The sequence below is a fragment of the Monodon monoceros genome, unplaced genomic scaffold (genome assembly GCF_005190385.1).
Source record: "Monodon monoceros isolate NGI ecotype Baffin Bay Population unplaced genomic scaffold, NGI_Narwhal_1 Super_Scaffold_13, whole genome shotgun sequence".
Lineage (NCBI taxonomy): Eukaryota > Metazoa > Chordata > Mammalia > Artiodactyla > Monodontidae > Monodon > Monodon monoceros.
This window is the reverse complement of record NW_021703769.1, coordinates 34,142,180-34,166,466: the sequence shown is the minus strand read 5'-3', so window position 1 is coordinate 34,166,466 and position 24,287 is coordinate 34,142,180. Positions and strand designations below refer to the sequence as shown.

The window sequence follows — 24,287 nt, the reverse complement described above, 5'->3', positions numbered from 1 at the left end:
TGGAATTATTTGTCTAGATATTATGCTTAGTAGAGAGGCGAAATTCATAGGGCTGTGAGAAATGTTGGGCTTTAAACTTGTTTGAACATATTCCAAGCCTGGGAATCTTGAAAAAAGCTAACCCTAACTTTCCTCACTTGAAATTATGTGGATGCATACATTTTTATACATTTAACTGTGTATAAAAATGGTGACAAATTCTGATGACTCCATTTTCTTTTTCTCTGAGTATGACAGTGATGGTCTATTTTATGGTGTAGGAAACTATTAACATTAAACATAAGATAGCCATCTTATCTGGTCAAACCAGATCGGATGGTTGCCTCAGATGTTCCCATCCTGCTGGCTTTCCACTATCATTCATTTTGATTACCATTGTCTAAATTTTCACCTTAGATTCCAGTTTGTCCATATAGCATTACTCTTTCAACTTTGCTGTTTCATCTCTCCTTCAAAGTGCTTCATCTCTCTTCCCAAATTAGTTTTCCCTTGACTTTCATATTTCAAAGCCCAAGATGGTAGATATCATGGTTTATGTTTTCTATTTGTAATAAAAACAAGAAACAAAATAACTTTAAAGGAGGAAAACCCCTTTTTCTCTCAGCAATTAGGAAATGGTTTATTTGCTGGAGCAGGAGAGGCGAGCCCTCCATATACTATAGTCTTTGGGGCTCATTCATCTTATATAATAGCTTTTAGTGAAGCCAGCAAATGTCGCGGGCACTCATGGAGGATGAAAAATTAAAGAAAACAGGCAAAAAGTATCCAGGGGAAAGAATCTGCCTGCCTTCCTCATTTCTTCTTTAGCCTAGAGCAAAATCACTCAAAATCATTTTTCTATGTGTAAGTTAGGAGAAATGAAATCATTCTAACCAAGGTGGGTCCTGGCAAGCAGCACCGATTCATCTGCAAATCCATGCAGGAGCCTGAGAGTGGGGTGAAAGGGGGTGGGGGGCTTCCCAAAACTCCTTCAAGCCTTGACTTTGTCTCAGATCTTTTCTGGGACGCTGGGGGAGCTATGGGAAGGGAAAAGCTGGCAAAGAGTGGAGCAGCTTAAAATTCTGCATGATTTTTTCCAACTGTTTTGTAATATTTTGGGGTCCCTTCAACATTTTCTGCTCTTGGAAGATGTCCCTTCTTGGGCCCATCTCAACTCATCACCAGGTGATGTGGTTTGTCTATTAGTAGTCTCCTGAAAGCAACACTTGAACACAAATAGGTAACTTTGTTTTTTTGCGGTATGTGGGCCTCTCACATCTGTGGCCTCTCCCGTTGTGGAGCACAGGCTCTGGATGCACAGGCTCAGCGGCCATGGCTCACGTGCCCAGCCGCTGTGCGGCATGTGGGATCTTCCCGGACCAGGGCACTAACCCGTGTCCCCTGCATCAGCAGGCGGACTCTCAACCACTGTGCCACCAGGGAAGCCCACAAATAGGTAATTTTAACCAAGGAAATTTCAGGGCCTTGACAGGATGATGGAGTTGGTGTCCCTCAGCATTCCTTGGGGCACAATGCTCAGGTGACCACCTACTCCACTTATACACAGCCTTCCTCACCCCTTACCACCCTTCACCCCGTGCTAGTTGATTAATTACCTCACACATTAAGACTCTCAATGGGCTTGATTCAGTATTACATGCTGAGGATAAAGCAGTAAGCCAGATGAAGAAAGTTCTTGTCCACAGGAGCTTACATTCCGGTGGATGCACATTGACCTTGGGCCTCCATAGTGCTGGTGGGTTGAATTGATGCAAACTGGACCCAAAACAATTGGCCCACTGGAGGCCTTTAAGAGGAAGCAAAGGGGTGTAGCAAAGCAGACAGAACACCTCTTCAACCCTAGAAATTCTAGAAACCTGGTGAGACACAGAAGACTGGTGACTTCCAAGATGTAGACTGGAAAAGTACCTCACAACTTCTGTGAATTACATGGTTCTGCAGTGAGTATTCTCAGCTTACTCAGCCTAAGTACTGAGTAATTTAGGGTCAAGACACAGATAATGAGAATGAGGTTTCAATGCCACCTTTTCCACGAACCTTGATCATTCAGTTTTGTTCAGCTTTAAAGAAGGGAAAAATGTATTAATCAACTTTCTCTGGAGGAGAGAGGATTATTATCAACCACCTGAGGAGTTTTTATTGCAGCACACATTGCCTATCTAACATCCCAGTTCCTCCTTTGCTGTGTAACTTGCTGGGTGGCCTTTCAGTCCTCACCCTGTGTCATCAAGCTGATCACGTGGAACTAAAAATAGATGTTCTGCAGAGGTGGTGGTGGCTTTGGCTTGATGGGATGAAGGCAATCAGTCTGAAACGTCTCATTTGATTCAAATGAAGATGGCAAAATAAACAAACTTCAGATAAGCCCTTGTGACACAATGACAGAGTATTTTAAAGACAGTTATGACATTTATACCCCTCCCCATGCCACAAGTGTAGCAAATGGTCATTCACAATGACACCTTTTATCTCTGTACCCAGCCCTGACAACCACGATTTGGAGTTCTGGGGACACTGGCCACTTATGTGACCAAATGGTTGCTTGGAGGTATTTCTGGCTAAGACTTGGGGCTCTAATCCTACTGTGTCCACTCCCCACATAAAAAAGGACAAATAAAGTCAAATAGATAGAACCACCCAGAAGAACAGTTTCCTATCGCAATTATAACAGGAACAGAGAAAAACGTCATCTTGCTAGGTTTCATGGGGCCTGACCTGATTGGAGTTAATTTTCAAAAAAACAGTACTTTGTTTCTCTTACACATTAACTCAGGGTATCTTTCTAAACCGTGATCTGCACATATTTTGCGGCTTCTTGTGAAATTATCATTGGTGGAATATAATTCTCTGATTTGGGTATTTAGAAGTCCTGTAATATTAGAAAAGGAAGCTCTCCTCGTCCCTCGCAGATCACTTAGAGACTCGGAAAATTGTGTGGTTTTCTTTCAAATAACAGATGGTAAAAGTGAAATCATTCCCTCTCTTTAATATTTGAGAAGCAATCTACACTTACCAGTGGCACTGGCAGTGTTCTTCTCGTAGGTGTAAACGTCACAGGATCATTCAGCTCATTTGCACAACAGGTAAGTAAGCTGCTTTTTCTCTTGCATTATGAAAAGCAGCTAATTGTCTCTTGTTTTTTGAAGATACACACACACACACACACACACACACACACACACACACCATTTCAGGAGATTCACAGGCCTTCTGAAACTTAACTACACACAGAGCCTTTCCAAAAATGGCTTGACTATTTAAATATGTTTACCATGCTGTGTTTTCTTCAGACTTAAATTCCTGCCCTCCTTCTTCCTTTACCAGGATGCCTCAGAGGTTGATAATAATTCAGTTAAATTTCTTAAAGATGTCTCGATATTACAAATGAATGGTAAAAAGTATGATTACAAATACTGTGGTGTATTTTATATACATATATACACACATTCTGTAGGTTTATACATATATTTCATGTGTTTTTATTGTTTAGAATAACTAATTTCGAGAAATTAAGATGCAATATGATCATCTTACTGGACTTATTAATTCAGTGTGTTGAGTTGGTGGGATTCAATAACAGCACAGGACTTCAAAGCTGGGTGATGAGCAGGTGTCTTCTTTCATCAGTGTACCTCCTCTTGAGGACTGTATCACCCGATTTATGATAAATTAAAATCAAGGTCCTTGTTGGATGTGAAAATGTTGCAGGAAGGGGGACCCCTTCCAGGGCCCGAGAGTGGGCTCTTGTCTAACACTTGGAAAAGAATTGTCTGAGGAGACAATCATGCTAACAAAGCAAGAGACTTTATTGGGAAGGGGCGCCCGGACGGAGAACAGCAGGGGAAGAGAACCCAGGAGGACTGCTCTGCCACGTGGCTCGCAGTCTTGGGTTTTACGGTGATGGAATTAGTTTCCGGGTTGTCTCTGGCCAATCATTCTGACTCAGGGTCCTTCCTGGTGGCGCACGCATCACTCAGCAAAGATGGATTCCAGTGAGGAGGATTCTGGGAAGTTGGTAGGACAGATCACTGGAGTCTCCTCTCCTTTCGACTTTTCCTGAATTCTTCCGGTTGATGGTGGCTTGTCGCGTTCCTTACCAGGACCTCCTGTTTAATAAAACTCATGCAAGTGTTTACTATTGGGCCTAGCCAGGGCAGGCTGTTTCAGTCAGTGGTTTCCCTAACAAAATGGATCCCACCTTTTGCCCCACTTATTTTAACTCAGGAAACCTATGAAAGAGGTTTATTATTCAATTGGCTCGATTATTTTTTCAATCTTCATAACTTTTTCCAAAGTGGAGGTCCTATAAGAGCAGAGTCCAAGGTTATAGTCAGCTACTGTTTTATGTAAGACTGTGGAAAAAAATCACTTAAATTGGGGGATGGGATTGGGTGGGGCTTGGAGAGCTATTGGAATTACCTGACAAGGTTAGTTGTAATCGCTCTTTGGAAAATTTCAAAATATGGAGGACTTTCTAGAGAACGTACATTTCCCACTCCATTGATCTCATCTAATTTGGCCTAGGAATTGCATTTTGTGCATTGGTTGACGGGTGTCTGTAATGCCATCCTCAAGGCAGGAAATAACGTGTGTGGGAAGCAAGAACAGTTATTTAAATGACTGCGCCACCTCGTGGACAAGCCTAAAGCCACTGCCTGGAGATGGAAGTAGCTTGCCTTAAAAGGGGAACCTTGCCTTAAAAAGGGGAACTGGATATTTGAAAATGTTCTTTCTGCCACACACACACACACACACACACACACACACGGCTGATGCCCCGCAGCTCTGTGTGTATGCTTCATAAAAGCTTTCATTGTTTCCTCAGCTCTATGTAAATATTAATGCCTTCCAAGGCCAGCGTGCCAACGGCTGCTATTAAATCTTTTTCTCTCATTCTAATAATACACTTAGAGATGATTGGTAGTAAAAAAATCTCTTCAAGGCTTCTGCCTTTCCCCCATCAGAATGGAGATCAAAGAATTACGCTGTGAGGGTCAGTCGAGAAGAAAAGACTTCCAGCAGCAGAGCATGTGGTGTGACAGAAAATCTTGACAATTATGATGTTCAAAGAAATTGCAGAGAAATCACAGTTAAACTTCTTTATTATGCTTGCAAGGGCTGGATGTTTTTACTTTATTATGTGAGGAAAGGTTATATTACAGACCCTTAGCTATTCCTCAAGGCAACACGAAGACAGAACTTCTTCTGCTACAGGAAGTAAGCTTCAGTTAAGACTTGGGAGGTTCAATTTATTTTGGTGACTCCCTTACGAAATCACACTTCACTGTATTAATAAAAAATCTTGATCTATCTAGAAGCAGAGTTAAATCTAGGTCCTGAAAGGTAAGTGCTAGTTAGGTACATATATGTGTGTACTCACATATTTATTGCCTTAGTGCTCATTAGAAATGGGGCTGTATTTTTTTCAGTTTTAATCAGTTACTAATGAGGAGAAAATAATCCTGAACAAATAAGAGATACAAATTTTGCTGAGAGAAAAGAGAACTAGTTTTCCTGTAAAATTTACTAGTTTGATTCTTGGTTTGTTAGTAACTTTCATTGCTACACAAAAGTATTACAGAAAAAGTAATTTAAGATAATGTTCAGGGGTCAAAAATTCAAGCCAAAAACTTGTCTTTGCCAAATAACATTGTTCATGAAAATGCTCAATTAAACTAAAATAAAAACTTCCCTTATCATCATACTTCAATGGATACTGAATTCAGATCAAGGATTTTGAAGAAACCACATCAAATTTTAAAAGTAGTTCCCTGAAGCTACTGTCTGTAAGAAAAAATGCTGCTGAAGTAGACATAGGATATCTTCTTAAACTCTAATCTAACCTCCATGCCATTCTATACCATCTTGAAAATGGCTTGGAAGAAGTGAAATGAAAGCTATATTCACACAAAAACCTTTAAGTGAATGTTTATAGTGGCATTATTCATAATCACCCCAAGTTGAAAGATTCCGAATGTCTCTTATCTTGAGAATGGATAAACAAACTGTGCTACCTTCTTACAGTGGAATACTAGTCATCAACCAAAGAGAACAATTATTGATGCATGCAGCAATATGGGTGAATCTCAGAAGCATTAGGCTAAGTGAAGGAAGCCAGACTCAAAAGTCCACATACTAGAGCTGACCTTTGAAAGTGGGTTTGAACTGAGCAGGTGCACATATACAGAGATTTTTTTCACTGAAACGGTGCTACACGATCCATCGTTGCTTGAATCCGTGAATGTGAAACTGGAGATCTGGAGGGTCCGACTGTAAAGTTTTTTCACTGTGCAAGGGCTGACCCCCTCCACCCACCCCGCCCCCCACCTTGTTCAAGGGTCGACTATATATGATTCCATTTGTATGATATTCTTGCAAAGTAAAACTATAGGAACAACAAAAAAAAAAGATCAGTGGTTGTTAGGGGATTGGATGGGGGAGAGTTTCACTACAAAACGAAATGGGGCAAATTTTCAGGATGACTGAACTGTTCTAGATCTTGATTGTCTGGTTACACAACTTCATGCGTTTCTCAAAGGGCAAAAAACCGTACGCTCAAATGGTTTAATTCTATAAAATGTTAATTATACCTTACTAAGAACAATGGCTTGAGAAATTTATTATTCATCTTATTGTTAACTCTCCATCTTAACAATTAAGATTTACCGCATTTCCTTGAGCTTTGTAAAGGACTTTCCTTGCTGGGAAAAATAGAAGAATATTTTCTCTTTCTAACTCAAATTAATGTCAAAGCTTTGGTTATGCTTTTGAAATTCTAAAAACTTTTTTTCTTTTTCAAAAATTCTAGGTGGAAGCTTTATCCACGAATGCTCCGGAACGTTGCTGAAATAGACCTGTCGACTTCTGTTTTAGGGCAGAAAGTCAGCATGCCAATCTGTGTTGGGGCTACTGCCATGCAGTGCATGGCTCACGTGGATGGGGAGCTTGCAACTGTGCGAGGTAGGAACAAGGTTCTCACTCAAAGGGACAGAAATGGGCTAATATTTAGCAACTCTCTTCTCTGTATGCATCAAGCAAACACTTCCCTGGATGTCTTTATACTCACAAAAGTTAAGCTCATTGACTGGCATCAAAATGCCTGTTCTTGCACGTCCTGCTCTTCTACCTTCTAGCTGTACGACTCTAGCAAGATACTCAGTTTTATCAGCTGTAAAATGGAGATAAAAATAGTACCTACCTCCTTGGGTTACTGTGAGGATTCACTGAGTTCACATATATAAAGTACCTAAAACAGTGCCTGGCACAGAATTGTGGCTCAATGACTTTTAGTCGTATTATGAGTATCAATATAAATATCTCAAAATATCGAGGTCTGAGAAATGGACTCACCCGTGGTCACACAGCTAGGCAGTACAGAGATGGACTCAACTTCATGGCTATCTAATTTCAAAGCCCTTGCTCCTTCCCCCAAACCACATGATTCTCACCATCAAAGAGCAAATGCAGTGACTTGGTTGGTTGTGTTTTCTGCTATGGTTTTGGACCATGATTCATTTACTGATAGGTTATATTCCCAGTAGAGCATTTCCAACTGCCTTAGGAGGGAATGATGAGAAATTCAAATACGATATGCAGAAATTCCTAATTAGGGCTAATTTATTAACTTCCCAGTCCTCTAGCAACTATGAACGTTTGAAAGGATATGTGCAGTGATAAATCTCCCCACATTCTGCTTCAGAAACACATATAAAAGTTGGTAATGAAGTCTATCTGATTTTTTTTTTTTTTTTTTTTTTGATGCTGAGCAAGGCAGGAAATTCAGGACCAAAGAGCAGGAACTAAATACTATTTTAAAACATTTTAATTTTAAGAATTAAGGATCTTGTGGATTCACTTCCCTCCTTGAAATGTCTTTCACAAAATACTGCCTGGACTGTCAGCATGACACAGTGAGGTTGTGCTAGAGAGACTTAGGTTAGAGTCTGGAGTCCCTTTAATTCTAGGACCACACACAGATAAGTGTGGCCACAGCCATTTGTCTACAGTAATCCTGAAATATGGAGAAGGAGAGGGAAAAAAGGGAAATGTATCAGTCTATTTAAAGTTAGGATAAGAGAGGACTTTCCAAGAATGTTACAGACAACAACCAGTGAAACAAAAGCAAACAAATCAGCACACACACAAAAATGGAAATTTCCACACTCTCAAATATCTATAAAAATTTAAAACAAATGACCAACTAATAAGAATTGAAAAATGAGACTGCAAAGAGTTAATGTCCTTCCTGTGTAAAGAGCTCTTTTATTTGAATAATAAAATAACATATAACCCAAAAATGGAGGAAAAGATGTAACTGAAAAAAGACAGATAAGACATTCACAAATGGAGGCATAACAATAACAAATAAATATATGAAAAATATTCAAATTTTATCCCATCCATAATTATCAAATATAAAATTATGATAATTTTATTTTCTGAATATCAAATTATTATTTTAATATTAGATAGGGTGATTAGGTTACACGCATTGTTGAAAATGTGCATTTTCAAATACTGGTAGGAAGAGTGAAAAATAGAATAATCTTTTTAGAAAATAATTTGACACTATGTATCAAAGCTTTGAAAATATGAATTCCAAGTGATGCTATGAATTATCTTCTAGGAATGCCAAGGAAATAATTATGATTTTGAGGAATGACATCTTTGCAGGGATTTTCATGCCTGTTATTTTTACTAAGAAAATAGTCAGGAAAACACTCGAATGTCCCATATTTGGAGATTGGTTGCAAAAAAATAGGACGCATAAATATGGGCTAAACAATTAAAAATCATATTATAGAAAGAGTTGAGTGGCATGGCAATATGTTACAATATAATAATTTTTAAAAAGCAGTTACAAACAATAATAAGGTCATATAATATATTTATTTTTGAAGACCAAGAACGTAGACCACATTTTACAAATTTTTATTTATGAGTGATGGGACTATTCCTGACTCTATAGTCTTCTTATTTTTGGTCCATATGTATACAATTTTCTTTGAATTATTTTGCAAGAAGAGACCAATAAAAGCTAAATTTAAAAGAAGAGAGAAAACTGGAGAAGGAACCATGGAGTGGAAGTGAACGAAAGGAAGTGAAGAAGGCAATAAGCAAAGCTCACTTGGTAAAATGCCCTGGAGCCTGTAAAGTATTTTTACATATATCATTTTATTTGCTATTTGACAGGTGTCACTGTCCCCATTTTATGGGCAAAGAGCTAGTTCCATAGAAAGCAGGTTTTCATAGTTAGTAATTGATAGGACTTTCCAAATCACCTCTGATGGCTCCTTACTTTTGCTGGGGGTGGGGTGGAAAGAAAAATGAGAAGAAAGGTTACTTAGAAAGTATAATTTGACAGCCTAGGCAGTACTGTTTTATCTAACATTATTTCCTTCTAGCACTAACCATGAAACATTATTAAATGCCTATTGGAGTCTTATCCCTTTAGAGTTATTTATTTATAAAATGATTACCATGTTCCAGGCACTTTTCTAAGCACATCACAAGTATTAAAACATCACATCCGGGCTCCCCTGGTGGCGCAGTGGTTGAGGGTCCGCCTGCCGATGCAGGGGACACGGGATCGTGCCCCGGTCCGGGAAGATCCCACATGCCGCGGAGTGGCTGGGCCCGTGAGCCATGGCCGCTGAGCCTGCGCGTCCGGAGCCTGTGCTCCGCAACGGGAGAGGCCACAGAAGTGAGAGGCCCACGTACCCCAAACAAAAACAAAAACAAAAACAAAACATCACATCCTCTGAACAGCCCGAAGAAGTAGGTACTATTATTAAGCCCATTTTATACAGGAGAAACAGAGGTACACGGCAGATGCCCAGGGTCACACAGTTCATAAATGATAGAGATGGGATTCAGACCTAGGCAGTCTGGCTCCAGAGTCTGGGCTCTTAACCACCTTGTGCTGCTTTTAATTTCCAGAAAATCCCATAAGTATCATGAAGGGAAGCCCATGTATCTGTAAATCACATTCCCTAAAAGTAATTAATTTGTCACTTAAGGTGCACGCAGAGCAGACCCCGCCGGGGGAGTGCAGGAGACTGAAATACTTGATAGACATTAGCGTAAGGTAGAACAGGCAGAACAAAGAGGATGTGGTGACACTGAGGACGCAGAGGAACTGGCAATGAAAGGTTATACACACCAGGTTGGAGAAGCCAAGATCCTGAACACATTCCTGTCAGGGCAGTGACATGACTGTTTATATTCCAGATTTGTGGTAGAATCATCCCTCAAGGGTTTCAACATTCTTAAGGTTTTCTCCGACATTCCAATTACTGTTTATGGATTGATGGTCTTTTTAATATTAAGATTAATCCCCCAAACAGGTGGTGATCAGCTCATAACAAAGAGTCTTCCTTGGCTGATACATTTTGATGGTGGGATGGATAGGTTACTTGGAAGGAAAGAATGTGTGCCTGGAACAGATGCTATTGGTGCCCAGGATATATTCCCTTATTACTTCCCATTTTTATCAGAACCTGCAGCTTTTTGCCTAACATTTTCTCTGGCAGCAGGAGCTGATGAATGGGGGTGATGGTTGGAAGTGGATGAGTGGAAGGGCATCTCTCTGGCTGGTGGATAAATACCTCAGCTCTCTTTGATCAGGGTAACTGAAGCATCTTCTAATCCCATCACCCAGGGTTTCCCTAATAAGACTGAGCCCGAGTTGCCTTCAGAAGTTACCTGCCCATTAGCACACCCTTCACTGGCTGCCTCCCACCCCTCTTTCACTTTCCTACTCCGTCAGCTCACCTTGCCCTCATTCCCAAATACAAGACTCAGGCTCATAGCATTGTCTCATTGTCAGTTTCTGGAAGAATGCAAACCAAGACAATGACTAACTGAATATTTGTACAGCCACAGGCAAATTTAAGGAAGAGTGGAGGAACACACGTATTTGGTAGACACCGGTTTCTTTTCTCAAAACTCAGAAAATCAACATGGAATTACGCAGCTGATGTTTGGTTTACTCTATCATTTCCAAATATGGAAACTCTCAAGCTAGCCTGATCCTTGGGGAAACTGTGAGATCTATGGATGGATGTTGCTGTGGAGGATTTTTTTTCCCACCCTCCTAATTATCTGGCCCCTAATCAAGTTTTCTTTTTTCCAGGGTCTTTGTCCTTAGCTAGAAGGAGAAACTGGGGCCAAGTTCAGAGGATAGGGGTTAGTTAGAAACCGTCTCTGGAGAAAGTGTTCCTGTTAGCCTGGTCAGTAAGAGTAGGTGAAATCAAATCCCCAGGGAATGGTCTGGCCTGAATAATTAGAATGAGCCTCTAGAAAGTTCTGGAAGTTGCTGTGGTACCATGGTCTTGCCTTCGCAGCTGGTTCTCCAGACTTCTTCACAGAGACTTACTTCAGGGGTCATTTGGCCTTTCTCCTCACCACTGTAGGACACGTCTGCATTTTGAACTAAGCCCAAGAGCAGAGCTTTCTTCTTTACATGACTGTGTGGTTGTAGAGTGACCAGTGGAGCTACTCTTTCTTCATTTTCTAAATGGCAACGAGTATAGGGTTGCCAAATAAAATACAGGGAACTAGTTATAGTTGCATTTCAGATAAAAACCAAATCATTTGTAACTGGTATCCTATGTTTATTTGCTACAGCCGGCAACCCTAGTTAAATGAGAGATCTTATCTCTAGGGGCTCTTGTGAGGGTCACATGAGATAAATACTAGGAAAAGCTTCCCAAAATGGGGCTTAATTTTTATTTGCCCCTGAGATTCCAAGTCCCTAAAATATTTCTCTCCCATACATTAAAAACTCACTTTCAGAAAAGTATACTCCATTTATAATATCTTAGTGGGAGTAAAAAATTGCTCTTTTTACTTTGTTAAAGATGTTTTTGTTTTAAGCTTTATGCAGGAACCTCAAAAAATGACTTTAAGGGCCAGGCTGGTAATGTAAATGTCCAAGGAGGGATGAAGTTAAGAAAGCAATAATGCAAGCTCAGTGGTGGAGAGGGTACCAAACCTAGATTGCAGGTTCCATTGAAGGAGGGCAGCCACATCTTGGCACTAGCTAACTGATGCCCCATGGGAGTGAGGATGTGGGGTGGTTGCCAAATCTTCAAAAATTTTAAGAGAAGCCAGAAATCTTGATTTTTATGTGCAATGTCCTGGCTTTTAAATGTTGGCAAATAAATCAAAATTCTTTAAAACACTGTTTGGAGCAACAATGTGCGGGCCAAGGCAAATACTTTTGTGGGCTACAACTGTCCCCTGGGCTGTCCAGCTGGGGCATCTGATTTATGTGGAAATTCACCACTAACTAGTTTCACTCTCTAGGATTATGTTTCCTCACTGATAAAGTGAGCTGCTTACATGCGATCAGTGGTTCACTTCTGGTGTCGCAAGGAGGCTGGAGTTGTTTCCAATGATCTCAAGGAAGTTAAGTGTGTCACTGAGCACACAGCTACTTTTGTTGCTTGTTGGGACTGAAAAGAACAGTGCTTTAAAGAAAAAGTTCTGCTGCTAAGACAAAAGCAAAAAGAATACTCAAAAGCATAAAACTCCCAACAGGAGTAGATGATCTTTACAATTTTTTTCAGCATACGAATAACTGGTTTTGTGCCCGTTTAAGATGTCATCAAATACAAAGAAAGAGACCAAAGTCAAGACCTGCCCCTCCTGACATTGCTGAAATCCCCCCTCTCTCCCTTACTTTCCACTCTATGGCAGCCCTGGAGGATATAGACTATGGAGTGAGCATCTGCCTACATTGGATTTTCATTTCTCAAAACTGCATTCTTGGGATAGAAGAGAACGATCAGATAATTACTGATCTCTAGATCTTGCTGAAAACAAATAGGTGTTTAATAAATGCTTACATAAATTTTAAAAGTGATACTTCAAAGTCTTGTGGAAAATGATGATAGCGACCGTTTATTTAGCAATTAATGTGTGCCAGGCAATTTGAATTTATTAACTCATCTATCCCTGACCACTCTTTTAAAATGTGTGAGCCCAAAGCCCTGAGGATCTTTCTCTGACTCCTGTGCATGTGGAAACTGAGGCTTGGAGAGATTAAATACCTTGCTCAGGGTTATTAATCACTTACACAATGCTGTCTATAATACCCTGGTCAGTTGCTGATATTTCCAAATGTCATTAACTGCAGCAAGATCCCTAAGGCAAGCTGTATGCTATAGCCTTGGAATATTTACTATAAGTGTTCTATGTTTTTACAGTTTTATCCTTTTAGTTTTGAGAGTATGGAATAAGCCACAGAATATGAAACTTATTAGGAAATAAGAGCCTTGTGCAAAATTCAGGAGCGTAAATAAAGGGGCTTGAATTTTAAACAAATGAAAATTAAAACTCTTTTAAGATGGAAGGAAAATAACCAGAAAACACTCAGTGGAGAGCAGTTTGCTATGCATTGTTTTATGAATAAGAGATTTATTGCAGTGGATGATTTAGTCAACATTTTAATAATTGACCATTATTATAATATTTAAGCAGTCAGATAAATGCCTCTACTTATAATGGCATAGCGTTTGAAACTCTACTAGATTGGTTTTTGATTTTTTTAAGTTTTATCCTTCACATAAGCCTCAGGGATGAATACAGAATCATTTCTCCAAAATATTTAACATATTGAAGAAAATAGCAATAATAAACATAAATGCTAGTAGCACATAAGGGAGGTGGTCTCATTAGGTTAAATTTCCATCTTGCAAAATAAGTAGAACATTTCTGATTTCTCAAAGAACCAATTAACAAAATGCTTACAATAGCATTGAGGCTTTTAGGACATTATGGTGAAAATCTCTCTGGTTTTATGCACAGTAGCTGTAATAAAATTTTATTTTGTACTCCATGGAGGTATGCATTAGCTCTTTTGCTCCATTTAATCATGGGAAATCAAAAAGAAAGAGAAAAAAAGAGATTAAATATTTACTTGTCCTTTTGCTTCTGACTTGTTATGTGGACAAATGCCACATGAGGGAGTGCTGGGACCTCAAATAGAGAAAAATTAAAACCCACTTAATGCATTCCAGGAATGCTCGGCATATTAGTAAATTCTTATTAAACTGTCAAAAAAAAAAAAAAGATTTAAAAAAGAAATTCCTATCCCTGGATGCAATTAGAGGCTACCACACAGAATTTGATGGGTCATAAAACCATTAAGTCTAAACACTTTCTTTTTGAGCCTAAAAGGCCAGAACATTCCAAAGTGAAGTTTTGGGACTCAGCTATGACTTGGCCACCTATTAAGGTGCAGGTGGAACAGATTGCAGAGTAACACAAAGACCCCAAAGAACTGAATTAGGGTGTAGGTGAGAGCTTTAGCTGTTGAATTTTCTGGATTTTCCGAGATTAAGTGATCAACCTTAACACTGAGTGAAAGACCATTCAGCAGGAAAAATTGTCATTTCCTTTGCTCCAGACCCAAACGATGTATTTTTGAAAGCTTTATTGATATATTTATGTGTTGTACTAGGTGATCAAGTAGATATACATTTCAGCATACCTACAAGGAAAATATCACCATTATTCTTAATTTTATCTAAATCCAGGAAAAGCACCAGATTTGCTTTAAATTTTACTCTTTCTGAGGTGAGTGCCTTTTATGCACCAGGTGCTTGGACTTTTCATCCCTATTATTAATCCTCGCAGTAGACCTGTGAGGTCATTATTATTTATCATTCTCCTCAGTTGACAGTGGAGGAGAAGGACACCTTTGACCAATGTCTAGTGTTGGTGAGTGGTTAAGATGAGGTTTGTTGATCTGTTTCACTCTAGAGTTTAACCCAGTTATTTGTCTTCATCCATTATTTTATCACTTTTACAGAGAAGAAACGAAAGTAGGGAGGAATAAAGGAGAAAGGATAGTTCACTAAAACTTTGTCCAAATTACATTAGTTAAACATTTGGAAGGGAATATCTCTTTGCATCATTGTAGTAAAAAAAATCAATTCATACCTTTTCTTGCTTTTATTTTCAAACTCTTTATCTCAGTTTTGTGTTCTGGACCTTCTTTTTCAATAATCAAAAGTCAGTAGGGGCTTCCCTGGTGGCGCAGTGGTTGAGTCCGCCTGCCAACTGCAGGGGACACGGGTTCGTGCCCCGGTCCGGGAGGATCCCACATGCCGCGGAGCGGCTGGGCCCGTGAGCCATGGCCGCTGAGCCTGCGCGTCCGGAGCCTGTGCTCCGCAACGGGAGAGGCCACAACAGTGAGAGGCCCGTGTACCGCAAAAAGAAAAAAAAAAAGTCAGTGGACATGCTCTTTCTGTACATACACTCACACATGTTACATCTACATACACATGCATATATACATATATATTAATGATTATGGACATCTTATATATGCATATATATAAATGTATAATTCATATATAAAATTTTTCAAAAAGTGATAGATTCAGTGTTGAAATCACTTTGCAATGAGACAAACTTCATTAATCCAAAACAGCTATTAAAAAATTAGACTCCAGCTATCTTAAAGACCAACATCAAATGAAATAATTTCTAGTATTTTGCACCAGAATTTCAGCTATTGATCAGCTTTCTCAAGAGCATGAGATTGCTTCTTCTCAAATTATTAGTGTGCCTGGTGACCTTAAAGATGTGACAGTGAGAAGTCAGAGGCTGACATATATATTCCAATACTGAGGTTGTTAAATTGAGAGAGGTTGATTGAAGTCACCACATGCAAACCTGATACTCCTTGAAACCATCGTTAAAAGGCATCTCACTGTGGTGTCATCTCCATGCCATCAGCCAGTTATGACAGGACCTGACGACTCAATAAAATGACAGAATAATAACCTGGGAATCGGTATAGTAAAGCTAATGTTTTTGTCTATTGCAGAATTCTGCCCCAGAGATAAAGTAGGAGCAAGGAAGGGAGGGCTAAGATGTCGTTGGACTAACTGTTCCTTGAAAATATTTCCATACAATGAAAAAGAGTTCTTGAGGTGTAGTGACATTATGACTGCTCAAGGTTACTGTTCCAAATTCAGACAATGAGCCATCATGAAAACACTGGTTTCTTGGCCTTTTGGGGCAGTATTTAAATCGGTTAAATTTTCTAAATCGTACATGAATATTTGTTTGACCACTTCTAAGTATTTCACTCATGATTATAGTAGAAGTTTTGTTCTTCCCTTAGATGACTGACTTCAGAACATTCTTTTTCTGGGTAATCTCAATGATAACTTTAGACATTAAGACAATAATGTTAATTGTGTCTTTAACAAACCTGTGTAATAATAGTTCCTGTGCAAAGAGAGGCAGACCCACTCACTGGCTGGTAGGGTAAACTGGTAGGATGAGAACACTTCAGTGTGTCAGACCCTGAGTTTAGAACCACACAACTGTTTGGTACTTTGTCATTGCATATTTTCCCCATTACATAATGACTTCCTGTGCAGAGGACAAAATGCGTTTTCTCAGCAAAATTTTCAGCACAGCTGTTTTGGTGACTAAGTTTTGCAGGAGCTTTTTAATCAAATGCACCTAAAAATACCTCCTTTGGGCCCTTTCATCATATTATCCCCTTTCCTTTAAATACATAATTTTGGAAGCTTAACTCACTTTTCCCATATAGGAAAGTTATTTTCAAGGAAATAATCTGTACCCAAAGTAGCACATTGCTTAGTTGCTCTGCTCTAATCTGGATATATGATTTATCCCACATGAATTAATGTTCCAAATAACAGACATTGACTCCCATTGATAACTAATAGTTTACATTTTCTCTGTTGTTGTTTTTCTTTTTTTTTTTGTGGTAGTGAATAAACATCGTTCTCAAATGTATTATAATTCTCTCCCTTGTCAAGCCTAGCATGATGAACTTTAGTTTTATTTGATGATTCAGCAGCTTATTTATATGTGTAAGGTTGTTGGTGCTGACATTAAACATTTGGAAGCTATTTTATATTAGTAAATTGTGCCTTCTTAACTTAGAGAAACATCTTCTTTTTCCTCATCTTCTGTCATTTTATTTTTATTCTGTTGCTTAATTTTGCCTTGAATTTGAAATCTAGGAAGCTAGGAAAATCCTGGATAAGCAAGGTTATAAAATATGTCTGATAATGGTTAAGTGTGCTGAGAGGTTGTTACTGTAATGCAATTTAGTTCCTTGACTTTAAATCTAGCAAAAGATGAATGCATAAGAAAATGTTGCAAAGGTACCTGTGCCCCTCTCCAGAGGGACAACAATGGAGAAGAAAGATTCAGCAGTATGTGGCTGGCAACTGACAAGACAGGAGCCAGCTGCTACCCACCGTTACACCACTGGTCAGTTTCTCCCCCCTGTTTCCTGTAAGGTCCTGTCATTACTCAGGCCATCAGATATATCCAATTAACTTGCATGAGTCCTTGTGAAAGAAGATATCTACTTCATTCTTCTTAAAGTATAGTCCACGAAACAAGCATCAGCATCACTCGGGAGCTTGTTAGAAATATAGAATCTAAGTCCTATCCCAGACCTATTGAGTCAGAATCTGAATTTTATCAACAGCCCCATGTAATTCCTGTGCATGTCGAAGCTTGAGAAGCACTGGACAAAGACTTGGAATGAAAGTTTCTGGTGGTTCCCAGCCAAAGGCATAACTTAAATCCTCAAAGATGAAAGAGTTTTGGGTGTAGCATGAATATCATTTTCATCCGAAGATCCTCTAAGACCTTCTGAGAGCCAGCTGATTTCGTGATGACTGCCTGCAATGAGCAAGGAACTGCGAAGCAGACTCTAAGATACACAAGAGAGACGTGTACAAAGCAGTTTTCAATTAAAGAATTGGGACAGGCAGACTTAGCATGCCTAAAATTTAAGGCCACAATAGGTTTCCTGTCTTCTCTACTTCACATCCAGATTACCTGGATTAGAAATAAATGTTGTTATTAGGCTTGATGTAAAATGAAACCTTGGCAAAATTTAGAAGTACAATTGCATTCCTTAGCCACAGGGAGGATTTTGCCAGCTCATGCTGCTTTGCAAAGCTATTTACCTGTTCTAGCCCAGCCAAATCTCTAAACATCAGAGTTTAGCATTTGCATCAACCCCAGGGGGGGCTGAATTCATATCTAATATGAAGTGATGTAAACCTTGGTAGTTGATTACAGGTTTCATAGTGTAGGAAACTGAGTTATTTCTATTGAATGGTGGTCTGGGGAGGAAGAATTAACTTGATCTTATGCCAGATTATTGCAAACCCTGAAGCATTTCCCCAGCCTAGGGCATGTGATTTAATTCTAATAAGAAACTTCATTTGGATAGGTCTGAGGATAACTTTTATTCTGTTAAACGCAATGCACCAACATTTTCCACTAGCCCATAGCCCACTTTGGGGTTGGAGGAGGGGTTATAGCTGATAATAAACAATGATACTAATCTCATTATTTCCATATCATTATATTTGCAGTTGTATTGCAAATAAAAGAGGAGAGAAACCAAAAAGTGTAGGGAGAATTTGAAACCATTGCTTCTAGGTATTACTGCTTGATGGCTGGACTTAGCAAAAGCTGGCAGCCGCATAGATTTACCACACAGTTCTCTCCATGGAAGTCTGTAGGCAAATAAAGGGTAGGCATGAGGAGTGGGGAAATGCATGTTTTTGTTACACCTCCTAGATTATTTGCTTTTGTTTTGTCCCTGACTTTCCAAAAAGATGTACACCCTCGGAATGTATTAATGGAAAGGATCAGCCGTAGCCCAGAATTCCTTGGCCTGGAGAAGTTTCCTCTCTCCCTTAAGTGCTTTCTTGCTTCAGGTACTGAGAATTTGCCCATATATTTGCAAGGATAAATGAGTGTCTTACGCATCAAAACCATTGCAGAGGAAAGCTGTGTGTTGAGAAGATTGTGAATAATGAGGAGGAATCCAGGTCCTCGGCAAAATTCGGAAAATTTAAAAAGCTATCTAGAACTTCTTTTCCCAAATAGTATTAGGCATTCTCTCACTTAACCCTTTACAATTGTTTAGCTTTAGAGTTTACCAGAAAACATCCACAAACATTGTCTCAGTGGACCATCTGACAACACTATGAAGTGGGCAGGGCAGCAGCTGTGGTTAGACAAACTTTGCAGATGAAATGTGCCTCAGTTGGCAAAGCTGGGACTGTAGCCCAGGCCTTCTGACTCTCAATCCATTGGCTCTTGTCTTTCTGAGAGATAGATGTTATCACGTAGGTCATTTATAGGGTTTTATCTTTGATGTTTCAAGGTCCAAAACCTTACTAGTGTCTCTTTTAGTGGTGTGTGTGTGTGTGTGTGTGTGTGTGTGTGTGTGAGTGATATGCATTTTTTAATAGCAATGGCATAATGTATTCCTATTGCCTCTAAATAAAGAAGAAAAAGAAATGTCAAATATAAACAAAGTCTGAATATATCTAGAGCATTTAAAGTTTAGGTGTCTATCCTTGAAGGTATATCTTAGGGATGATGAAACAAAGAGCTTGTGGAAGTAAGGAAATAGTCATATGGGATCAATGTTTACTTAATGGTGTAGGCTCCTGGGTACGTTGTTTCTAGGATACCCTCACTATTATGAAAGCCAAGATTTTTAGACTTGGATAAATACTGGGGACCCTCATCATGGGCAAGAGCCAGGCCTTGCCTTTACAATAATATCACCTCAGAGATGATCTCCATTTTGCCAGGAGTTGGGAAAAGGCGACGTGCTTTGGAGTTTTCTGTTGCTGCACCACATTTTGGGAATGGAGGTCTATGAAAGTTGACCCCTGCCCTTTGTAGAATGAAATCTGACAGTTGCTACTTTTGAGAGCAGGTGAGAGTTTCATTGTGGAAAATGAATAGGGAGAGAAAATGGACTTCAACAATTTTGAGCTTTTGACGCTAGACTAGGATAACTCGAATTAGAATTTCTCAACAAAATCTGACTACGCTAGGTGGTTTACAAAATTCAAAAGCTGATAATTTTTGCCCCCCAAAGAACAATATGAGCTGGAAGGACACATGTTTATCTCTGAGGCCAAGGTGATATTTGAAATATTTAGCAACCAGTAGAGCAAAGACTTTGACCAATTGCAAGAGATGCTCAGATGTTTTTCTCTAGTGCTCTAATGGTGGTCTGGACGTACCCAGCTCTGCCAGGCACCAGCCTTTAAATTGCTGGATTGTGTGGGTGTGTGGGGTTTGGGGAATCCAGAGACTCCTTAGTGAGAGAAAAGAGAGATGTCACATTGAAGGGACTCAGGAAGAGGGGTCATTTACTTTGGAGCCATGGTTATTTACAAACAGGAATGGAAGTATTTCAATATTTTAACAAGCTGAATTGTCATGCTGGTATGTACCAATGGAATCTTAGATCTGTCCTTACTGGAGGTAAGAAAATTTTCAACTGTCTCTGTGAGTGGTTCTTGCAAATCCCAGGCTCCCTTATCTCCTTCTAACATAAAACTGTGTTGAAAACAGTGGATGTAATTCATCAATGTTTTTTCTTTTTTTAAACATGTTTAATGGAGTAGAGTTGCTTTACAATGTTGTGTTAGTTTCTGCTGTATAACAAAGTGAATGAGCTATATGTATACATATATCCCCATATCCCCTCCCTCTTGCATCTCCCTCCCACCCTCCCTATCCCACCCCTCTAGGTGGTCACAAAGCACCGAGCTGATGTCTCTGTGCTATGCAGCTTCTTCCCACTAGCTATCTGTTTTACATTTGGTAGTGTATATATGTCCATGTCACTCTCTCACTTCGTCCCAGCTTACCTTTGCCCCTCCCTGTGTCCTCAAGTCCATTCTCTATGTCTGCATCTTTATTCCTATCCTGCCCCTAGGTTCTTCAAAACCTTTATTTTTTTAGATTCCATATATATGTGTTAGCTTATGGTATTTGTTTTTCTCACTTCACTGTCTATGACAGACTCTAGGTCCATCCACCTCGCTACAAATAACTCAATTTCATTTCTTTTTATGGCTGAGTAATATTCCATTGTATATATGTGCCACATCTTCTTTAATCATTCTTCTGTTGATGGACACTTAGGTTGCCTCCATGTCCTGGCTATTGTAGATAGTGCTGCAATGAACATTGTGGTACATGACTCTTTGAATTATGGTTTTCTCAGGGTATATGCCCAGTAGTGGGATTGCTGGGTTGTATAGTAGTTCTATTTTTAGGTTTTTAAGGAACCTCCATACTGTTCTCCATAGTGGCTGTATCAATTTACATTCCCACCAACAGTGCAAGAGGGTTCCCTTTTCTCCACACCCTCTCCAGCATTTATTGTTTCTAGATTTTTTGATGATGGCCATTCTGACTGGTGTGAGGTGATACCTCATTGTAGTTTTGATTTGCATTTCTCTAATGATTAGTGATGTTGAGCATCCTTTCATGTGTTTGTTGGCAAACCGTATATCTTCTTTGGAGAAATGTCTGTTTAGGTCTTCTGCCCATTTTTGGATTGGGTTGTTTGTTTTTTTGATATTGAGCTGCATGAGCTCCTTGTAAATTTTGGAGATTAATCCTTTGTCATTTGCAAATATTTTCTCCCATTCTGAGGGCTGTCTTGTTTATGGTTTCATTTGCTGTGCAAAAGCCTTTAAGTTTCATTAGGTCCCTTTTGTTTATTTTTGTTTTTATTTCTATTTCTCTTGCAGGTGGGTCAAAAAGGATCTAGCTGTGGTTTATGTCATAGAGTGTTCTGCCTGAGTTTTCCTCTAAGAGTTTTATAGTGTCTGGCCTTACATTTAGGTCTTTAATCCATTTTGAGTTTATTTTTGTGTATGGTGTTAGGAAGTGTTCTAATTTCATTCTTTTACATGTAGCTCTCCAGTTTTCCCAGCACCACTTACTGAAGAGGCTGTCTTTTCTCCATTGTATAGTCTTGCCTCCTTTGTCAAACATAAGGTAAACATATGTGCATGGGTTTATCTCTGAGCTTTCTTTTTTTTTTTTCGGTATGTGTGCCTCTCACTGTTGTGGCCTCTCCCGTTGTGGAGCACAGGATCCGGACGTGCAGGCTCAGCGGCCATGGCTCTCGGGCCCAGCCTCTCTGCGGCATGTGGGATCTTCCCGGACCGGGGCACGAACCCGCATCCCCTGCATCGGCAGGCGGACTCTCAACAACTGCGCCACCAGGGAAGCCCTATCTCTGAGCTTTCTATCCTGTTCCATTGATCTATAGTTCTGTTTTTGTGCCAGTACCATAATGTCTTGATTACTGTAGCTTTGTAGTGTAGTCTGAAGTCAGGGAGCCTGATTCCTCTGCTCAATCCTTTCTCAGGATTGCTTTGGCTGTTCAGAGTAATGTTTTTCTTTATCACAGCAAATAATCACAAGCTAATGGGGATCATAGCACATTGGTAATATATGTTCCAAGAAACATGGAGCCGTCTCAGGTTTGCTCCTGTTCTCTCTTGGGAGTAGCATCTTAGCCTCAATTCATAATATGTCAACACAGACTCTGATATTCCCCCTGCATCCAGGAGGCTGTCTTGGAGCAAACCTGTTAATTTACCAAGTATTTATTGAATGCCTATACCTGGAAACAATGGTAACTTAGAATCTGGGGGGACCCTGATTCAAAATTTCAGTCCTGTATTATTTAATCTTGGAAAATGAACCTCAAGCACCAATAGCATCAGGAACCACTAGTATCAAAGCCAGAAGACTCAGGAACCAGATGGCACAGATTGGCCTTACCTTACTCCAGACATGCTTACCCAAGGGAAATGGGCAAAATGCTTGTTAAGGCTGAAGCCTCCTGCTAGTTTGATAGTTTAAGTAAAGTAAATATCATTGGTGCATTGGTTTGTAGCGTTTTAACAATCTGTGTGGAATGTCTGTAGATATTTCTTATGAATTCAAGGAGATCTGTTTGAGGATTTTTGATCCTTATTAGCAGAGCTGCTGTTGCCTGCATGATGCCTTTTCATAAACTACAAAAAGGTGCCTTATCATGTGCTAGTCCTCTTAGCTGGACCACTTTGTGCAGCCACAGTCTGCACCTGGAAACCAATGGCAGGCCTTACCCACTGGTTTCCAAATTTCCATGCTTTCACAGAACTCTGGCCATGGTATTGTCCCTCAGGCATATGGAAAACTGTGGGTGTCCCTTGGGTGTCATGGCCCTGAAGGATTGGAGGAGTACATTTATCCATATTTGATACCAGGGGAGTCTTCTGAGCATCTGGGAATTCTAGGAAAATCATTGCCCTGTGGGAGTGGTCAGACATGCTGGGTTCTTGTTTCACTCAGTTGCCCATCTCTCTGTGACCTTACTTAGGCCACATCCTCTTCAGGACACATTTTCTTTGTGGTAAATTGATAGTTAGGAGATTCTGATCCCAGCAATCATTGTCCTCTAGTGTTTGTTCCAAACAGCACTGGATGACCTAGAGTTATTTTCCATATTTACAACTCAATGAAAATAACACTATGGTTCAGGATGTTCATACATATCACTACTTATTATTACTTACTTAAAATGTGGTCTTTTTGGACAATATTTTGCAAATCATGAGTCCTTATGAGAGAAATTCTCAAAGGAACACTTGGAGGAAACAGATTAGTAACCCATAGATAATATAATCTCCAGCTTAAGTCTTCTTTATCTGACCTGTGACCTGAAAAATAGGGATGAAAAACACCTTCAATGACATAGGAAAAGTAACATTTATCAAAAACAAAATCCACTTTGTTACCAGATGAACTTAGAGTTTTACTATCAAATGACAATGCTATTTAAATGTCAAAGTGTGGTCCAGGGCCTGGCAGCATCAGTACCGCCTGGAAGCTGGTTAGAAAGGCAAATTCTTGGGCCCCATCTCAGACCGACTGAATCTGAAACTCTGGGGGTGTTTTTCACAACCTGTGTTTTCACAAATACTCCAGGGGATTTGATTGCCTGCTAAAGTTCGAGAAGCATGAAAGCATTTTAACCTCTCAGAGTAGCTTTATAAACAGCATGTCATCTGATTCTTATCATCACCCTGTAAGTGTCACTTGGATGACTTTTACTCACATTTGATATATGGCAGGGACACAGGTAAGTCGAATGACCCAGGGTCACACAGTCAGTTTTATATATTTATTATTTATCTCTTGGTATGTTTGGCATTTGGCATACAAACATTTTATCAGTTTCTCCTGCACTAAAGCTGACCCCAATTTGACTACCTATTTTTGGAAAAAAGCCTATCACCCATGTTCTTTCAAGTTCTCTAAGACAATAAGTTACATGATTTTATCTAATTTTTCATTTATTTGCTCATTTTTTGATATCTTGTTTAAAAGATTGTGAGGTAACTGATGTCTGTTTGAAATGTCTAACATATGAATTGTATAAA

General features: G+C 39.5%; 1 protein-coding gene across 4 annotated transcripts in view; it reads left to right on the top strand.

Moving 5' to 3' along the window:
• The window catches only part of HAO1 (hydroxyacid oxidase 1), a 65,144-nt gene that overhangs the window by 253 nt on the left and 40,604 nt on the right, over nucleotides 1-24,287 (top strand). For all 4 annotated transcript variants that reach the window (XR_003793309.1, XR_003793308.1, XM_029221802.1 and 1 more), the window contains exon 2: nucleotides 6,809-6,960. Coding sequence is in view for 2 of the 4 variants with exons in the window: in XM_029221802.1 (XP_029077635.1) it covers nucleotides 6,809-6,960 (152 nt within the window). In the remaining 2 variants the exon portion in view is untranslated. The remainder of the gene's footprint in view (nucleotides 1-6,808; nucleotides 6,961-24,287) is intronic.